Source organism: Schistocerca gregaria, chromosome 3 (genome assembly GCF_023897955.1).
Source record: "Schistocerca gregaria isolate iqSchGreg1 chromosome 3, iqSchGreg1.2, whole genome shotgun sequence".
Classification (NCBI taxonomy): domain Eukaryota; kingdom Metazoa; phylum Arthropoda; class Insecta; order Orthoptera; family Acrididae; genus Schistocerca; species Schistocerca gregaria.
In genome coordinates, this window is record NC_064922.1 from 816363250 (window position 1) to 816384367 (window position 21118).

The window sequence follows — 21118 nt, forward strand, 5'->3', positions numbered from 1 at the left end:
CATGATCTGTAACCTCTATTTTTGTAAAAATTTACTTATTTCGACTGGTATATCACTAATCGCAGAAGATTTCAAAAGTTCCGCAAAATATACACATTCACTAGGAAAGGAAGGCTCTAAGTCATTGTCATATGACACTTGGAGTTTTGCTGCACTTTTTAGCAGTATTGTCAGGTGAATTGTTCTTAAGGTTACTAAAAACTGTGAGGTAGTCCAACAGTGTTCTATAGCTTTCCTTCCTCCTCACTAATACGGCGTACAACTTGTTGAGTACTGGGAGAAATGTTTCGACTCTAAATTTTTCTCTTCAAGTCAGTCTGTTTCTTCATCATAATGAAGTTTACATGTCTGTGATCTTTTATAAGTGCATCCATAGTCTATATCAGTCACAGTCTCCATGGATTTGTTTTCATAATAGTTGAACATGCCACAAATAAGTGCAATAAATCCTACAAGTGATTCGTATAATTCATGCACTATTTTAATATCAGTATTTACACTATGCAATTTCAGATTTACACTATTAAATCTCTAGAGTATGTCCTTCCAAACTGTCATCATGAATACTGTTTCTAGGCTGTGAGTTGATGCAGTAAAGCTGAAGCCTCTTTTCGCACGAGTGGTTTTTCAAACATGTTGCTGGCAATACATGTGAAGGCATTGATAACACCCTCCCAGTCTTCATATAGGCTTACACACGCTTTGTCTCTTGCTGACCAACATGTTTTGATAAACTTTTTACCATTTTGATTCCCAGTTTCATGAAAGAAATAAGTTTATCTCAGTGCTGTGTGGAAGAAATTACAAAAGTTTTGCACTACATTGAAAAATAAACATGGTTCCCGATAACAGCTTGCAGCACTAGTGCCAACAAAATTCAAAGAATGTACTGCACAAGGCACATAATGCACTTTCGGATTTCATTCTTTAATGGGTGCCTGGAAACCAGTGTAGGTTCCTGACATATTGCTTTCTTTGTCATATGACTGGCCTCTGCAGTCAGTAATGTCAGCTAAGTTTTTGGACTTGTATCCCGGGTTTGGTAAAAACAGAAGGAAACGTTTAACAGGTTCACCATTCTTGTTCACGTATCTTAATATGAAAGATAATTGATCAGTATGTGAAATGTCCGCAGTAGAATCTGCTATTATAGAGAAATATTTGGCCTGTTTTAATTCACTTACGTTGATTCTTTTTATTTGTTAAAAAGAAGCTCTATTATTCCATTGCAGTTTGTGGAAGAAAGATAACTTGTATGTCCCTGCTCTGGATTTCCATATCGTTCAATGTGCTCTGCGAGGAAAGGATCAAACTTGGCTATAAGTTCAAGAGACGTTGTGAATTGACCATTATGTAATGAATGGAATCTTTCAATATGTCCACATAGGGGAAGTCCACAACTTTTTAGCTTCTTCACTTCTGCAAACACCCTTTATAATACACTGTGCCAGTACATTTTTTTTTCTATCTCAACGTATGACTTGAAATGAGTGATAATTCAGAATTTTTGTGCTCAAGTGAATTCTCATGATGATATAAAATATTAGAAATATTTTTCCAATCAGCAGTACCACTAGTAGAAATCGGGGCCTTGTCTACAAACAACTTACATGGTGCACAAAAAAAAAAAAAAAAAAAAAAAAAAAAGGAGAGAGAGAGAGAGGGAACCAGCATCGGTGCTACAGGAGTATACTAGAAAATTGCACAAAGTTGAATCACCATTTAAAAGTTTACAATAAAATACATTTTTGTTCAAATATCTCATTTTATCACCTATTGATCTTCTTGAATTAGAAAAATCACCATTAAAATTTTGATTAACGCCACATTGTGAGAGAATGTCAATTGTTGATTCATTGACACACTGTTCTGCAGGATAATCAGTAACAAGTTTATTTCCTTTTGTAATGTCTGATTCAACATTTAGTTTTTTGTGAAACTTGAAATGAGGAACATTTTGCTTCTCTTCATTTTTAACTTTTGTTTCGTCTGTATTTGTTTCTTTTACAACATCTGCAGTGCCAGGAACATCATCCGTACTTCTTGAACTCTAAGTCAAACCAGCAACACTTTCTTGTGAAAAATTTATCTATTTTGCCAAGCATTTTTAGAACATTGGCTTCTCGTTCTCACCTTTCCTTTGATAATTTACGTAATGTCGCCCCGCTTAATTTTCCCCTTTTACTTTTTTCACTGTTATTGATGTTAAGGCACTTACAAAATTGTCAACCAACAGTCAAAACAAATAGAAAAAAAATTGGAAAAGGAAAGAAAGACTGTACCCAGTTCCAATCATACTACGCCCCACATGAGCACAAAGATTTTTACTTTAAACATTGTATCGAGCGATGACTTGACCAACTCGGATTACTCGATGTAACTGTGCTATCAAAGAACAACAATGCAGAATAATTTAATTTCATTGTCACCTGTTTCTCTGTTCTCAGTGAACAATAGAAGCACACCGGGCAGCTGCAATTAGTCTCTTAAAGGAAACGGGACAGTCCCTTTTCTGGCTTCTGTTTCCCGCATCGCCGAAATTTTGGCTGGGATGCAAATGTGTTCTGAAGATTCTTGACACTTTTTTCAAATTTTTGCAGCTTCTTGCAGTGAGGTGTGCTGGATTAACACTTATTGCTCTTACTCTTATAACATTTTAGCAGTTTCTATGGGCAGAGAAGGGAGACTACAAACTTTAAATAGTGTTGTTGGTAGTTCATGTTGTGTATTGTCATTTGTGTGAACACTGCTGTTATGTCTACACGCAAATTCACCTTTTGTTCCAACATAAAATAAAAATAACCTTTCCTCGTAGAGAAAAGCTTCATTATGAAGTTTAATATAAAATTTGCAATGCCACATACTATTCGATTGCACAGAGTGGGAACTTTGATATCATGCAGGCTGCAGCACAATAAATGAGAGAATTGAAAGTTGGTTTCTTCTTCTTTTTTCGCCACAAAGAGCAACTAAGTAAATAAATAAATAAATAAAATTTTTAAACTGTTGTGAAGTGTATTTCACACATTATTAGATATCCTGTTTATGTTCTTTACATATAAATGTATTTAAAAATGTAAAACATTCAGAGTATCAACATGTTTTGTTAAATGGGTGTCATTAAATCAAAGCTCAGATATTGAAGACCACAAAGCTTTCACATTAATTACAGTAAGGGGGGCTTGACTTGATACTTCCCCATAATTTCTACAAGAAATTTAGGTAGTCGGGTTTTACATACTGAGGCCCACACATGTTACAGTATTTAAGAAACTGCTGATTAGTTTATCACAGGTATTTTCAAGGGGAAAATATGGTAGGGTTAAGTAGAAGCTGACAACATTCTCGGAATAATAACATTTCAAACATTGTATTGTAGATTTCTGTCCTGACAGCTTACTTCAAAATATTTTGAACAATCATGAAGATGGCACCAGACAGAAACAGAGTATTATATTTCGATTCAGTCACTAAGTAAACTATGTATATTTCCGAGCTTGTATTGTCGAATTTCTTTCTTAAGGCTTATTTAAACTAGTAAGTTGTTTAACAATATTAAATTTTTTTGTCATTTGTAAGTGCAGTTCTGTTAAAATATAAAAGGTTAAAATGAATACACAGCAAAAAATACCACCACTCTTAAGGTGCCGCCCCTAGACCTGTGCCTAGTGGGCCTATATGTAAATCTGCCACTGCGTTCCACGTCTGGAATGACTCCACCCAGTATGCCACGGAGAGTACATTGGCTTCCTTCCCCTCCTTGGTAGCCATGTCTCTAAGGGGCCTCATAACGCGCCTAACATTGGAGCTCCCAACTATCAATAATCCCACCCACTGTGATTGTCCAGATCTTGCAGGCTGAGAGGTTTCCTCTGAAACAGGACAGCAGCAGCATCTGGCTCAGCGACAGTGTCAGCCACAGACAGCACCTGGAACCTGTTTGTCAGACTAACCAGGAAGTCTTTCACCACCTACTACACTCCGGGGCGACCTCCCACTCGATCACAGGTGAGGGGTCAACCTCAATGTGAGCAGTAACTGGGATGGCCACAGGCGAGGACCGATTAGAGGACTCAAACATGCTAGATGTCCATTGGATCACCACAGGTGGTCCAGAACAGTGGTGCCCATCCACTGCAACCTCAAGCTGTGCAACTGAAGCCATCACACAGCCTGGAGCTGAGAGCCAAGTGTCACCAATTCAGCTCGCATCCGCCCACAATTATTACAAACATTACCGAGCAATGACACCTCCCAAACTCTTTGTTCACACTTACTGAGTGATGCCCATAAAAATTTATAATTAAGAGGAATTATATGTGACTGTACTATTTTGTAATTAAATTTTGTAGTGTATTAAGGTGTACGCCAGTTATACCAAAATGTTCAGCTCCTTACATTAGTGTGTAGTAAACTAAAACAACGTTTTCCCTCTCAGGTGAAATCAGAGACTGCACTTTACAGAATGTGGAAGAAGCATCACCTGAAATGGTCAGTGTGGCAGAGAAAGTTATTTCAAAACTTAAAATGACTTACAATCCATGTGTTTTTACCAATCCCAAGATCCAGAAGATGCGACAATATCTGGAAGCTGCAGCATTAGATTATCCAACTCCTGAGTTTGAGGACTCAACAAGTAATTTGTTCTTCATTATATATATCTTACTTTGCTACATAGTAACTTTTTATTTTTAAATATGGACTGTGAAACTGAAATTTTGAACTTCTTGCTTTAATTCCTTATCACTCTATTTGTGATGACTGGTTTGCTATATTTTTAACAATTGTAAATTTTAAGTATTATTTGGGAAGAAAATCTGATTATAATATATGGCAAATAATGTATTGGTCCTTTATATGCTATAAAATAACAGTTCACTCTGTAACACTTGATCCACATAATTTCAAGTTGGTAGTGCAGCATGTATGTGCTGTAAACCTTGAAATCAGGTGTTTGAAAACTATAATAATAATAATAAAATAATAATAATAGTTTAATGAAATTGCTTTTTAATCTACCCATTAAAGGTAAATTAAAATTTGTCATTAAAAGTATCTAAAAAGAAAAGAATTGATAAAATGAAATTCAAATCAAATAGAAACATGTAAAACTTCTTCTGTGACTGGGTTCCAGAACAGAACTATAGCTTCTGCTCATAGCATTCATTCTCTGAGTAAAGGAACTGGTTCCATACATCTACATATACATCCTCCAAATCACTTTACAGTGGATGGCAGAGGGAACTTCGTACTTATGTTAGCAGTTTTATGTTCTATTCTGTTCTCACGTAGGTTGAGAGGAAAAAAGTCTACCTCTTTGCCTTGGCACAAGTCCATTATGTACTGTGCTTCATTCTCATTGTATCTCTATGGCTTATATAGAGGAGGAAGATACTGGTTCTCTAAATTTACCCAGTTAGGTTTTGTTATAACAATGTTCCCTTCCTGCCATTGATTGGCACTGAAGGTCCCTGAGCACCTTTGTTAAACTTTCTGTGCTTGTGGAAGGGATGAATTTGGACCTGGGATTCCTAAAGATACTTTTCCTTCCATTTTAAAGAAATTAATTGAATCAGTCATGCCAAATGTAAAGCAAAACTTCATTCCAGGTTTCAGGAAGTGCTGTATGTATCCTCTGTGAATTAAGAGTTTCTGAGCAAATTTCAAAGTTATGAAGAGTTTTATAAATGATACTACAACGTCCACGAGAAAGACAGAGATGTTAAAAGAGTTATTACTCCTGGATAGCAAAAAAGGAGGCCACTTGTAGTACTGGGCAGAATATCACTTTTGGTAATCTGAGAGAAAAAAGCTGAAGATGCAGTTAGGACACTCAAAGAATGCTGTTATCTTGAAAGATGATGAGGATTCAACTAACCTGAAATGGAACTGGGACCCGATGACCGAAGTGAGGCTGTCAGTTATTCTGAAGTTGAAAATGCCACTCGTGATTAATTGGGTTTATCATTACAACAGAGGAAATAGTTTGAAAAGGATGACTTTGTGCCTGTTAGGAAAGTGTAGAGAGAGTACCCAGAAACTTCCTGCAATAACGGACCCACTTTTGTACTCAATGAAAAATTTCAGGAGAAATGGCCTGACAGAGATTCTTTACAATATGAAGAGGAGGATGTAATCGGAAAAGTAATACCACCAATGCTATAGAGTAAAAAGGGACTCTTTAGTGTATAGAACTTAATTCTTTTCCGTAAGTAGAAAAGTAGTGGCTGGCTTATAGGAATTACCTTGAACTTTGAAATAATAGTTGTATTAATAATGAAATCTTATTGTGGTATCTAATGCAGGAGAGCATTATTATTTAAAAAGAAAAGCATGTTTTGTGATTCTTTGCTTTTGATTTCTGTGTTTTGCCCAGTAAAATAAACTTTGGGATGTTGGTACATAATATATTCATCTATTCCTGAACAGAAATGTTTTCTGTAAAAAAGTATTCACTGCATATAACACTTTTATTACCCTGGATGAACTTGGTCATAAAACTAACATGTCATTCCTTCATTCTTTAGAAACTCATAATTGAGTGTTTCTTAAATTCTCTGAAATGCAGAATCCTGAAAAAGAATCAATCTCACCTCAGTTGATGGTATTGCTGTATACACATACCATGCAGAATGCTATTTACACTTTTGTTTCTTTGTTTTTTAATTTTTCCAGTGCCGGACATGGATGATATGAAAGAGAAACTAGGATCACTTTCAATAGATTTTGCTGAAGCTACAAACTTGCCCAACTACACATCCGACAAACCACCACCAAAAAAACGGGCTGGTGCTGATGGAAATGCAGAAAATACTAGCAAAGTCAGAAAACTTGACAAAAGTGAGATTCAGAAGCTGGCAGAACAAGGACAGGTAATAAATATTTGATCTGTATTTTGCAACTTCTGCTGTGAGAAATACACTTGATAGTTGGGCTCTGAGGCACTAATGGACTTGAAGTCATACAAGTCGAAACAGCTCTGTTCTCAGGTCCCACGATAACTACAACCTCAGAAATCACAACATATTCAGAAGAAACAGCCAAACATTTGTGACAACAGAGACTATAAATTTCATTGCTGGTCATATATGAAAATACAACGCCTTTTTCCTCACCTCTCGTCAGTCAGGTGTAACTGTCAGCTTAAATACGGCAGTGATGATGATGATGATGATGATGAAAAAAAGTATTACCACAAACAACTGATGTAGATAACAATTAATATTTGAAGAAATACTCCAGAGCCAAGATCACATTTAAATATTTATTTTGAATTTATGACAGGTTTCAGCAGTTTTTAGCTGTCCATCTTCAGATCTGCAATGCGGCAAGACACACGTTGCATTTGTAAACCTTTTTATCCGTACCAGTAGTAATGACATACATACGTACAATATTTTACATATAAGTAACATACCTCATCTTTTTCAAAATTATGCCATATACTATGACAGTGTTAAAAATGTAAGTAGTTTGGAGATGCAAGCTCTACCAGCATGCCATTAATAAAATTATTATTTACAGTCATGTTTCCATACAGCTTTCACCGATTATGTCTGACGACACACTAGTATTGTACAATGTCAGGTGCTATGACAGGCAAACTACATCTTGTGTCCACTACGTGGCAGTGCGGTAACAGATATTACTGTTTGCACTTACATTAGATAGGGTATCCATTCTTCTGTTTTTCCCGGGACAGTCTTGTTTTTTACCAAAATGTCCTGCTGTCTCAAAAGTTTTTTTGGGATGCTCAAATGTCCCGTTTTTTTATGATTGCGCTTGGCTAGAGTATTTTACGCTACTGATGTTTGACTTGCTATTAACTGCTCAATTATTTTCGCTATGAAGCATGTGATGACTTTCAGCATACCCCAAACATGTACCTAACTGTCAAAAATCGCAAGTACACTCCTGGAAATGGAAAAAAGAACACATTGACACCGGTGTGTCAGACCCACCATACTTGCTCCGGACGCTGCGAGAGGGCTGTACAAGCAATGATCACACGCACGGCACAGCTGACACACCAGGAACCACGGTGTTGGCCGTCGAATGGCGCTAGCTGCACAGCATTTGTGCACCGCCGCCGTCAGTGTCAGCCAGTTTGCCGTGGCATACGGAGCTCCATCGCAGTCTTCAACACTGGTAGCATGCCGCGACAGCGTGGACATGAACCGTATGTGCAGTTGATGGACTTTGAGCGAGGGCGTATAGTGGGCATGCAGGAGGCCGGGTGGACGTACCGCCGAATTGCTCAACACGTGGGGCGTGAGGTCTCCACAGTACATCGATGTTGTCGCCAGTGGTCGGCGGAAGGTGCACGTGCCCGTCGACCTGGGACCGGACCGCAGCGACGCACGGATGCACGCCAAGACCGTAGGATCCTACCCAGTGCCGTAGGGGACCGCACCGACACTTCCCAGCAAATTAGGGACACTGTTGCTCCTGGGGTATCGGCGAGGACCATTCGCAACCGTCTCCATGAAGCTGGGCTACGGTCCCGCACACCGTTAGGCCGTCTTCCGCTCACGCCCCAAAATCGTGCAGCCCGCCTCCAGTGGTGTCGCGACAGGCATGAATGGAGGGACGAATGGAGACGTGTCATCTTCAGCGGTGAGAGTCCCTTCTACCTTGGTGCCAATGATGGTCGTATGCGTGTTTGGCGCCGTGCAGGTGAGCGCCACAATCAGGACTGCATATGACCGAGGCACACAGGGCCAACACCCGGCATCATGGTGTGGGGAGCGATCTCCTACACTGGCCGTACACCTCTGGTGATCGTCGAGGGGACACTGAATAGTGCACGGTACATCCAAACTGTCATCGAACCCATCGTTCTACCATTCCTAGACCGGCAAGGGAACTTGCTGTTCCAACAGGACAATGCACGTCCGCATGTATCCCGTGCCAACCAACGTGCTCTAGAAGGTGTAAGTCAACTACCCTGGCCAGCAAGATCTCCGGATCTGTCCCCCATTGAGCATGTTTGGGACTGGATGAAGTGTCGTCTCACGCGGTCTGCACGTCCAGCACGAACGCTGGTCTAACTGAGGCGCCAGGTGGAAATGGCATGGCAAGCCGTTCCACAGGACTACATCCAACATCTCTACGATCGTCTCCATGGGAGAATAGCAGCCTGCATTGCTGCGAAAGGTGGATATACACTGTACTAGTGCCGACATTGTGCATGCTCTGTTGCCTGTGTCTATGTGCCTGTGGTTCTGTCAGTGTGATCATGTGATGTATCTGACCCCAGGAATGTGTCAATAAAGTTTCCCCTTCCTGGGACAATGAATTCACGGTGTTCTTATTTCAATTTCCAGGTGTGTAATTTTAAATTCACTATAGGTTACGAGTAACAACGAAGATTCTTCTCTTCTAAATCGATCCACTGAATCCGTCCTTTCGGTCCAGAGATACTCCACACCACTGATACTTGGTCTTTTGTCACCACACTGTTAATGTTTTGCACTGTGCAATCACTGTTTCATTATGCCAAAACAAAAGTGTAATTTTAACAGCAATATAAAAAGCAAGTTTCCTTTTATCACTGGTAGTGGAGAAACTGTAGAATGTATGTTCTGCACATCAAAATTTGTTATTGGTCATGGTGGAAGGTCTGGCATTGTGAATCATATTAGGACGAAGAAACATCGCATGAGTGATCAAACGAAAAGAGCAAATAAATGTGTGAGTGACTACTATGTAAACTTAAAATCAGTAACAGAAATGGATAGGCAGTTGGCAGCACAAGAAGCTACATTTGCATACCACAGTGGAATGCATAATCATAGCTTCAACTCAATGGACTGTACTACAGCAGTTGCTAAAAAAACTTTTCAATCCTAAATTCACATGTGGACACACAAAATGTAATGCGTTCATTTCTAATGTTATTGCACCGTATCCAGCTCAGCAGGTTTTAAATGAACTGAAAAGTGGTCGATCCATTTCTGTAATGATTGATACATCAGATCATCTGGATTTGAAGTTGGTTCCTCTCCTTATCAGGTATTTTCACCCTGAAAATGGCATCACAGTGAAAGTCCTTGAATTGGTTAATTTAGTTGGAGAAACTTCAGATTTGCTTCAGAATTTTGGTGCTGGAGGTTTTAAAGAAATATGATCATGAGGGAAAGGTAATTGCAGACAACACTAACACCAATTTTGGTGGTAAGCAAAGGAAAGGAAAAAACAATTTGTTCTATAAACTGCAACAGAACACACTGAATAATATAGTAGGTGTTGACTGTCCAGCACATGTGGTGCACAGTTCCTTACAAACTGACTCAGATTGCCTACCAATAGAGTGCCAATTAATTGTAAACAAAATCTACCAGCATTTCCATGTACTTGGCCACAGCAAGACAAGGTGGCTATCTCTGCTACCAGCATTGGAAAGAATTGTAGAGATATTTCCTGCTTTGAAATCTTATTTCATTTCCCTTGATAAGTGTCCTGTTATCCTTAAACAATTCTTTGATAACCCTATGTCTGTTCCTCTACATTTTCGTGTTAGCCAGCTAAAACCTTTTTCCACAACAATTAAATGTATTGAGAAACAAGAAACAGGGTGTATATGACCCGGGACAACCAACAGATCTGGGAAAACCCGGGAATTTTTTAGAATTCCATGAATTTTAGATTGTTTTTGTTTTCAGTTAAATTTTTGTAATTTTGACTGGCAAAAACCGATACTCTAACAAAGGGTATTACTGTATCCCGTTACTGCAGAATAATAATGCAGCAATAAAACATGGACAAGAGGAAAAACAAAAATAAAACCTAAATTTCAAAGGAAATGCACCATATACAACAAAAAACAGTGCTCATACAAGCATCTGCCAACAGCAAAATGTGTCAAGGTTTTAGGAAGACTATGCAGTGCTTTGTAACAACAAATTGCCTCTGATGTGGATGACCTCACAACTGTTAACATTAGATTCGTTTCAGCAGTTAAGAGCGGGATCATGCGCATGCACAGTTGAGTAGTATCACCACCTGCTTCTGGCTTCAGAATAATTGTGGCTGTTGTCTGTGAAAGCATTCACAGCAAGCAACTAGATGCTATCGGGAAAAATGTTCTGCAAAGCGCCTAGCATCCACCACACATTGGTCTATGGATTATTCATAGGACTTTGAAACGCATACCTGTCAATTTTCGAACACATTCCAAGTTGATTTCTTAATGAATCATACGTCAATTAGGAATACGCACATAGTGTACATGATGTCTCTGTCAGGGGAAACTAGAAACAAACTTTCCTGCAGATAAAAGGGGCTATATGAGCTGAGCAGAGTAAAGCCGAACTGATGAACGCCAAGCGCTGTCTCATCATGTGGTTGATTGGGTTTGCAAATGATGAGCATTGTTGTAATTACAAGCGAAATCCACAGATTCAGACTACCAGAGTGGAAATAATACGTAATCTTTCTTACCTGTTAGTCGTTTATCTTCTCAAGGTATCCAAGAAAATGAAATTTTGACAAATTTTTGGCCAGGTCGCTGACTAGTAAGGGCCAATTCTATGGTCCCCGACAAGCAGCCTCTTTAAGTTCTATTCTGAAGTAGCGTGGAAAACGCATTGAACGAATATGTAACAATGCCTAACCAAAGGCTTTGACTTTGGCAGGAATAGTTACAGAATTAGTGATGACAAGAATGTTTGTTAGAACTAGGAAGAAGAAACGGGAACATCACACAAATTATGGAAGAATATGACTATTCCAAATTTGTATAAAAATTTCATACTACTACTTTTCGATCTGATGCTTAGAGAAACTGGAGCGTATGAATGAAGTGTGAAACTATTTCGTAACATCGAGCTTTTTGCTTGTAGTAGGCCGAATACGCATTTGATATTGGTACTTTGTGAGTTATATTCTGTTGTGTTATAAAAATGACCATTTGTGCCAAAACAGTCTCGTTTATGTGGTATTTGTTACAATAGATGCAGTAGTAGAAAGGCCTATTTTGTTTTATACAGCAGACAGTGACAAAATAGACGTAATCAGATCGAGAAACCACACCAACCTTGGGTCCTATTTGTATTAACAGTTTTTTCAGTATTAGACGATGACATTTCAATTTTTCATGTACCAAAACATTTAACAAACTTTGATGAAGTAGTAGATTCTTTCTCAGAAAGGAAAGCATGCTATGTAAAGCTGCAGCAAGAATTGAGAAAAAAGAATTCTAGGAGCTAAGGATTGAAGAAATGTGTGCTGGCTTGCTTGTCTTCACTGGTTTTATGTATCCTATATTTAATTTTGTCACACAAAGCAGCAAGTTGTTAGCTAATAGGGAATAAAGAGTGCATTTTTTTTTTTTTTTTTTTTTTTTTTTTTTTTTTTTTTTTTTTTTTTTTTTTTTAAAAAAGAAAGATGGGCGGGATGTCAAACAGGCCGATTGGTAGCAGGAGAGGCACCACAGGACATTTTAATTTCCTCTGTCCTGAATATAGTTTGATGGCATCCATTACAAAATATACACGTTTCAATTCCACAAAGCAAAATACAGTGACGTGTGATAGAAGAATGCTGTATGAAGAGGTGTGGCACTGCATTTTGGCACACTTAAAACCAAATAACATGTCTTACATTTCCTCGACCACATATGTTTTATGCATCAGACTTTTCAGAAAGATATGCACTACAAAATGAACATATTTTTGAAGATTCAATTTTTAAAAAAAAATTGTCTTCCTATTTGAGAAATGGGGGAGAGGGGGGGGGGGGGGGGTGGCACAATCTAGTATTGCCCCGATTTGGAGGTTTGGAAATATCGTAGATCCGGGGATGATGCGCAGAGCAGTCTGACTTATAGTGGACAGTCTGACTTATAGTGGAGAAGTGGGTAGTCTCCACGTGACCCGTGTTTACATTTAATTAAAAAATGGTTCAAATGGCTCTGAGCACTATGGGACTTAACATCTGAGGTTATCAGTCCCCTATAACTTAGAACTACTTAAACCTAACTAACCTAAGGACATCAAACATATCCATGCCCGAGGCAGGATTCAAACCTGCGACCATAGTGGTAGCACAGTTCCAGACTGAAGCACCTAGAACCACTCGGTCACAACGGCCGGCCCTTACGTTTAGTGGTTTCGCTGTTTCCTCTTCGTTTACGGCTCTCACGTCAAATGAAAACAAAATGGTTTTCTTTGGCTGGGAGCTATCGAATGAATTAAAATACATTCACATAATTACAGACGGCTAAAGTATGTTATTAGTTTCAAACGAACTGTTTAATTCTACACTATTTGCTAGTTTCAACTGTTCGCTGCATTTCAAGTGCACGTTTTCATCTTCTAGCACATATATATTTGCCACAATAAAGAACCAAATATAATACAGAACTGGTACACCAAGAAAATTTACATCCTGAAAACCTCACTGAAAAGCTTAATATCAGTTCAAGGCATGCTGCACTGGGAATCTCGATCTATGAATGTGCTCTTTAAATTTGCACATTAAATGTGCACATTTCAGTATGGGGCACAAAATTCTGATGCTCTTGGAGTATCCTCTGACGTCTTGTTTCTTTTATGACATTATGTAAGATCTTTTACTGTTTAACACGTATGAACATACGGGCCTCCTATGTCATCGTAGCTGCGCAAGCACGGTGGCACCTGTTACCTTGCGCCCTCTGGCAACTGCTGAAAAGAACCTATTTCTAAAAGGTCGCGGGAAAATATTGTGGATGATGGTTTGAAATGCGTTACTTTCAAAGTAAATTTCCATTTACGCAAGTTGAACTATGAGCGAGAATGTACGATGAATTTCGTAAATCAGAGAGTGTTTGACTCTGATTTAAAAATCAACTCTTTGATGACTAGCCATTCATATGAATTTTGAGCCCAGAAGATCAGACATTTATGTCGCTATTGAAATTTTACTTTCACATTTGTGTGATATATCTTAAAGTGTAATACGCGCGTAAAAGACCAACATTATATGTGAAAGCTTAGCTACTCTTGTAGCGTATTATCCTTAGAAACCAATATCATATGTGAAAGCTATGCTTTTCTTGTAGCAACTCTTTGTATATTAATTTAAACCATTAACAATTCCTGTTTGTGTGTTCGCGCTACTTAACAGTGATGTTGCTATTGGCTGACTACATCACACGTCCTAAGCTCTGAATATCCGCTGTCATCGGCTGGCGAGATCACATGGCGTGAGCTATGACTGGCTTACAAAAGCAATCTTGATTTCAATGCTTTGGAAAGTAAAATGTGGTGTGTGGTGGAATTCAAATTTATACATTCGTATTATGAAAATGTGCAGCGTACATGTTGCTGTATACCAAAAATATTTCCAAAACGTGTCTTTTTCCCTGAGTCTCGTTTTCTAAAGTGCCAGGAAATTCTATGCCTGTGTATAAAACCATAACCATTGAAAGATATGATAAGTTATACAGTTCCAAGAGAAAATACACTATCAGGTAACAGGGAAAAAGTATGTTTCCACCTGGGAGAAAGTGTATTTTTAACTGAGAAATCCGGCATTTTTTTTTCCTTGTCCATGTATACACCCTGAAGAATTCACAATAGTGGAAGTTTATCAAGAAATAAACAAATTATTGGGCAAATTACAGTGTAGAAAATCTGAAAGATTTCTCACATCCTTTGTACATAAGACTCTAAGAAAGCGGAAGAAGAGGGTGAAATTACTGTAGAACAATTCCATATTTATGCTGACATCTTCTATGACTCTTGCATTGAGTATTAACTTTTAAAGCATTTGACTGGGTTAATACTGAAAGGAGGAAGGAGTATATAGAAGGTTTATACAAGGGTGAAGGTTTATACAAGGGTGATGTACTTGAGGACAATATTATGGAAATGGAAGAGGATGTAGATGAAGACGAAATGGGAGATACAATACTGCGTGAAGAGTTTGACAGAGCACTGAAAGACCTGAGTCGAAACAAGGCCCCCGGAGTAGACAACATTCCATTAGAACTACTGACGGCCTTGGGAGAGCCAGTCCTGACTACACTCTTCCATCTGGTGAGCAAGATGTATGAGACAGGCGAAATACCCTCAGACTTCAAGAAGAATATAATAATTCCAATCCCAAAGAAAGCAGGTGCTGACAGATGTGAAAATTACCGAACTATCAGTTTAATAAGCCACGGCTGCAAAATACTAACGCGAATTCTTTACAGACGAATGGAAAAACTGGTAGATGCAGACCTCGGGGAGGATCAGTTTGGATTCCGTCGAAATGTTGGAACACGTGAGGCAATACTGACCTTACGACTTATCTTAGAAGAAAGATTAAGAAAAGGCAAACCTACGTTTCTAGCATTTGTAGACTTAGAGAAAGCTTTTGACAATGTTGACTGGAATACTCTTTTTCAAATTCTAAAGGTGGCAGGGGTAAAATACAGGGAGCGAAAGGCTATTTATAATTTGTACAGAAACCAGATGGCAGTCATAAGAGTCGAGGGGCATGAAAGGGAAGCAGTGGTTGGGAAAGGAGTGAGACAGGGTTGTAGCCTCTCCCCGATGTTATTCAATCTGTATATTGAGCAAGCAGTAAAGGAAACAAAAGAAAAATTTGGAGTAGGTATTAAAATTCATGGAGACGAAGTAAAAACTTTGAGGTTCGCCGATGACATTGTAATTCTGTCAGAGACGGCAAAGGACTTGGAAGAGCAGTTGAACGGAATGGACAGTGTCTTGAAAGGAGGATATAAGATGAACATTAACAAAAGCAAAACGAGGATAATGGAATGTAGTCAAATTAAATCGGGTGATGCTGAGGGAATTAGATTAGGAAATGAGACACTTAAAGTAGTAAAGGAGTTTTGCTATTTAGGAAGTAAAATAACTGATGATGGTCGAAGTAGAGAGGATATAAAATGTAGACTGGCAATGGCAAGGAAAGCGTTTCTGAAGAAGAGAAATTTGTTAACATCGAATATAGATTTATGTATCAGGAAGTCGTTTCTGAAAGTATTTGTTTGGAGTGTAGCCATGTATGGAAGTGAAACATGGACGATAACTAGTTTGGACAAGAAGAGAATAGAAGCTTTCGAAATGTGGTGCTACAGAAGAATACTGAAGATAAGGTGGATAGATCACGTAACTAATGAGGAGGTATTGAATAGGATTGGGGAGAAGAGAAGTTTGTGGCACAACTTGACTAGAAGAAGGGATCGGTTGGTAGGACATGTTTTGAGGCATCAAGGGATCACAAATTTAGCATTGGAGGGCAGCGTGGAGGGTAAAAATCGTAGAGGGAGACCGAGAGATGAGTACACTAAGCAGATTCAGAGGGATGTAGGTTGCAGTAGGTACTGGGAGATGAAGCAGCTTGCACAGGATAGAGTAGCATGGAGAGCTGCATCAAACCAGTCTCAGGACTGAAGACAACAACAACAACAACAATACTGAAAAGGAGCAGCTACAGTGGAAGGATATTCAGAACTGTTGTGTTTTTGTTAAAACTATTGTACCAAATTTTCCTGTTGATGAAGACGAACTGTTCGATGAATTTTTATGTGCACAGATCTTCATAAAAAGTGAACAAGGAGACAAAGAAAGTGTTAGTGCAACATGGTGTAAAATATTTGCTTATTTCGAAAGTAAAAATATTAACATGAAAAACATGATTCATTTGGTGGAGTTTTGTCTGGCAATTCCTGGGTCAAATGCTGCTGTGGAAAGTGTGTTTTCATTAGTGAACTCTTTGTGGTCAGATGAAAAAACAACAATGAAAGTTGAAACAGTGAGAGCCTTGCTCATTGTCAAAACACACTTTAATGGTGTATCATGTATGGACTTTTATGATACAATTTCAAAAGAAAATTTACTTCTTGATAAAGTACATAAAAGTGAAAAGTACAGTGATAGTGTGGCAGAATAATTGTGAAAAGTGATTTGGGGTCATCTGAGTGCACGTTGTAAAGGTAAACTTGTATTTGTATTAAATTTAGTCAATACAATATTTATGTCCCGTTTTTTTTTTTTTTCTTCATTGTCCTAGGTTTTTCTCTAATTTGTCTTAAATGTCCCCTTTTTCAATGAAAATGAAGTGGACACCCTAACGTTCGATGAATTATACAACTCACTTGTCAGGAATTTGTACAGCAATTAAAATAGTCCAAATCTGAAGGTAAAGAAAATTACAGACATTTTATAAACATTATACAGTAATAATAACTGTCATTACACAAGCTTTCATAAAACAGCAATATCCATCATTTAAGGGAAAAAAAAGACACTAACCTATAGTCTGTAATGTGCATCTCATATATATTTAAAAGCAATCCAACAAAACCTTATTTTTATTTTATTGTCACTACACATTGCAAGTTCTGTATGATTTTTTTTTTTTTTTTTTTTTTTTATGAAGATCGATGACCAATGTAGTATAAGGTAGGCAGTATTTCTTCTCACAACTTCATAGTTTAGTTTCTAAAGCAACTTTTTCTGGATAATTCGCCCATTTGTGTGTAAGGTATTTTTTATCATGAGACCTAGCATCAAATATTGCAAACCATTAACATATGCAGGTCAGAACAGGGAGAGCATTGGGGAAAGAAATACAGTAGAAGAAGAATGGGTAGCTTTGAGAGATGAAATAGTGAAGGCAACAGAGGATCAAGTAGGTAAAAAGACGAGGGCTAGTAGAAATCTTTGGGTAACAGAAGAAATATTGAATTTAATTGATGAAAGAAAATATAAAAATGGAGCAAATGAAGCAGGTAAAAAGGAATACAAATGTCTCAAAAATGAGATTGACAGGAAGTGCAAAATGGCTAAGTAGGGATGGCTAGAGGACAAATATAAGGATGTAGAGGCTTATCTCACTAGGGGTAAGATAGATACTGCCTACAGGAAAATTAAAGAGACCTTTGGAGAAAAGAGCACTCCTTGTATGAATATCAAGAGCTCAGATGGACAGCCAGTTCTAAGCAAAGAAAGGAAAGCAGAAAGATGGAAGGAGTATATAAAGAGTCTATAAAAGGGCGATGTACTTGAGGACAGTATTATGGAAATAGAAGAGCATGTAGACGAAGATGAAATAGGAGATATGATAATGCGTGAAGAGTTTGACAGAGCACTGAAAGACCTGAGTTGAAACAAGACCCCGGGAGTAGACAACATCCCATTACAACTACTGATAGCCCTGACAAATGTCTATCATCTGGTGAGCAAGATGTATGAGACAGGCGAAATACCCTCAGACTTCAAGAAGAATATAATAATTCCAATCCCAAAGAAAGCAGGTGTTGACAGATTTGAAAATTACTGAACTATCATTTTAATAAGTCATGGCTACAAAATACTAACACAAATTCTTTACAGATGAATGGAAAAACGTAGAAGCCGACCTCGGGGAAGATCAGTTTGGATTCTGTAGAAATGTTGGAACACGTGCGGGAATACTGACTCTACGACTTTGTTGACTTAGAGAAAGCTTTCGACAATGTTGACTGGAATACTCTTTCAAATTCTGAAGGTGGCAGGGGCGAAATACAGGGAGCAGAAGGCTATTTACAATTTGTACAGAAACCAGTTGGCAGTTATAACAGTCGAGGGACATGAAAGGGAAGCAGTGGTTGGGAAGGGAGTGAGACAGGGTTGTAGCCTATCCCTGATGTTATTCAATCTGTATATTGAGCAAGCAGTAAAGGAAACAAAAGAAAAATTCGGAGTAGGAATTAAAATCCACGGAGAAGAAATAACAACTTTGAGGTATGCCGATGACATTGTAATTCTGTCAGAGACAGCAAAGGACCTGGAAGAGTGGTTGAACAGAATGAACAGTGATTTGAAAGGAGGATATAAGATGAACATCAACAAAAGCAAAACAAGGATAATGGAATGTAGTTGAATTAAATTGGGTGATGCTGAGAGATTAGATTAGGAAATGAGACACTTACAGTAGTAAATGAGTTTTGCTATTTGGGGAGCCAAATAACTGATGATGGTCGAAGTAGAGGGGATATAAAATGTAGACTGGCAATGGCAAGGAAAGTGTTTCTGAAGAAGAGAAATTTGTTAACATTGAGTATAGATTTAAATGTCAGGAAATCATTTCTGAAAGTATTTGTGTGGATTGTAGCCATGTATGGAAGTGAAACATGAATGATAGTGTAGACAAGAAGAGAATAGAAGCTTTTGAAATGTGGTGCTACAGAAAAGTGCTGAAGATTAGATGGGTAGACCACACAACTAATGAGGAGGTATAGAATAGAGAGAAATTTGTGGCACAACTTGACTTGAAGAAGGGATCGGTTGGTAGGACATGTTGTGAGGCATCAAGGGATCACCAATTTAGTACTGGAGGGCAGTGTGGAGGGTAAAAATCATAGAGGGAGACCAAGAGATGAATACAGTAAGCAGATTCAGAAGGATGTAGGTTAAAGTAGGTACTGGGAGATGAAGAAGCTTGCACAAGGATGGAGAGCTGCATCAAACCAGTCTCTGGACTGAAGACCACAACAACAACAATGTAGGTCAGAAACAAGCCGAGCATGCACTTCATTCAAGGAGAGTCTGCTGGCAAGAGTGTGAGAGAGAGAGTGTGAGAGGTGCACAAGAATATTTGACTATCTAGCCTTGAATGAGACACTGATTTTTGTTTTAAAGTGAAAACATGTAATTATAAATCCAAGAAAAAAAACTGCTGGAGTATTTGAAGTATGTCAGAGAATAGCCCTTACTTATAAATGCTCTTGGAGTAATTGGAACGGAAAGTTGATTCAGTTTAGAAGTAAATACAGTACTCACCAATAAAATGAAAAGACTTTAAAAAATTATTTTTTCTTGTAATTCAAGGCACGAGAATAGCCATGAGGTTACAATACAAAGAAAACTTGGAAGTTTAGCATAGCCATCATATTGACAGTTAGTAACACAGTCTGATTGTTGTTGGAGCATCAGTTTGAAACTCTCTTGGGTTTTGAGACACCTTAAAATAAAAGTCACAGTTTGTTTCCTTCAAGAATCGTGATCATATTCTCACAGAATCGGATTTATGGCTCATAGGCACTTGAATTAAGAAATTGGATACTCTGAAGTTTATAACGATGAAAATTAAGATCATCATGGAGAATCCTTTTTACTGGTGTGTCATCTACTCCAACATATAGGGCACATTGTCTGGCTGATCAGCATAGACTTCTAAACATTGCCTGTTAAAGAGCTTCTATGTTTCAGGGCTCTGAGTAGTTCCTACTTCGCTCAGTATTGCTTATATGTATTCAAATTGCATTAGATAATAGAATAGGCTAGCTGCAAGGTATGAAACAGTGATGTTAAAAGGCATGTTGTGTTTTCATCAGACTTATCATTTTGATAAAATACTTTCACAGTAAAGCCACGCTGTTGACTCAATGAGTGAATCATTGCAGCTAAGTGGTAGACCATGGGTATTGTGTGGGGCAGTAACTTCTATATCCACGTCCTCCCTACTATGTCTCATTGCCACATATAAACTTTCTCCTTCACTGGTAGACCCTGTATTTTGATATTTTAAATTCTGAATGGATGCCATTCATAAATTGGTATGTATTGCAGTGGAGAACTCGTTAATATTTAGTGAGATAAATCAATAGTTATTTGCATTCGCCATGGATCATAATTGTGACCTCTTGCTATGACGCCGGCTGTGGTGGCCGAGCGGTTCTAGGCGCTACAGTCTGGAACCGCGAGACCGCTACGGTCGCAGGTTCGAATCCTGCCTCGGTCATGGATGTGTGTGATGTCCTTAGGTTAGTTAGGTTTAAGTAGTTATAAGTTCTAGGGGACTGATGACCTCAGAAGTTAAGTCCCATAGTGCTTAGAGCCATTTCATTTTCTTGCTATGATGTGGAAAGAGTCAGTTCTAAAATTTGTAGTACAGCTTTTCAGCAGAAAATATGGCAATGTGCTGACCATTTGCATCATTCCTTAAGTTGTGTGTGTAGTCCAGTCTGCCATGTTGAAACATTTCCTGAAATGTTTTTGTACACGAAGAATACACCAAAAGGAACACTAGGTGAAAATTTAAGCTGCTATGACACACTGCAAGTATTTTTTGAAAAAAAAAAGTAGTAAACTGCCAAATTCATGGTTTACCAGGTGGCTAGAGAAATCTACACGCCTAT

The 21118-nt window shown here is 38.3% G+C and overlaps 1 protein-coding gene across 1 annotated transcript in view; it reads left to right on the top strand.

Moving 5' to 3' along the window:
• LOC126354412 (ATP-dependent DNA helicase 2 subunit 1) overlaps positions 1-21118 on the top strand; it is a 146851-nt gene that overhangs the window by 117092 nt on the left and 8641 nt on the right. The window contains exons 10-11 of the mRNA XM_050004030.1: positions 4439-4636; positions 6676-6872. Of these exons, the coding sequence (XP_049859987.1) occupies positions 4439-4636; positions 6676-6872 (395 nt within the window). The remainder of the gene's footprint in view (positions 1-4438; positions 4637-6675; positions 6873-21118) is intronic.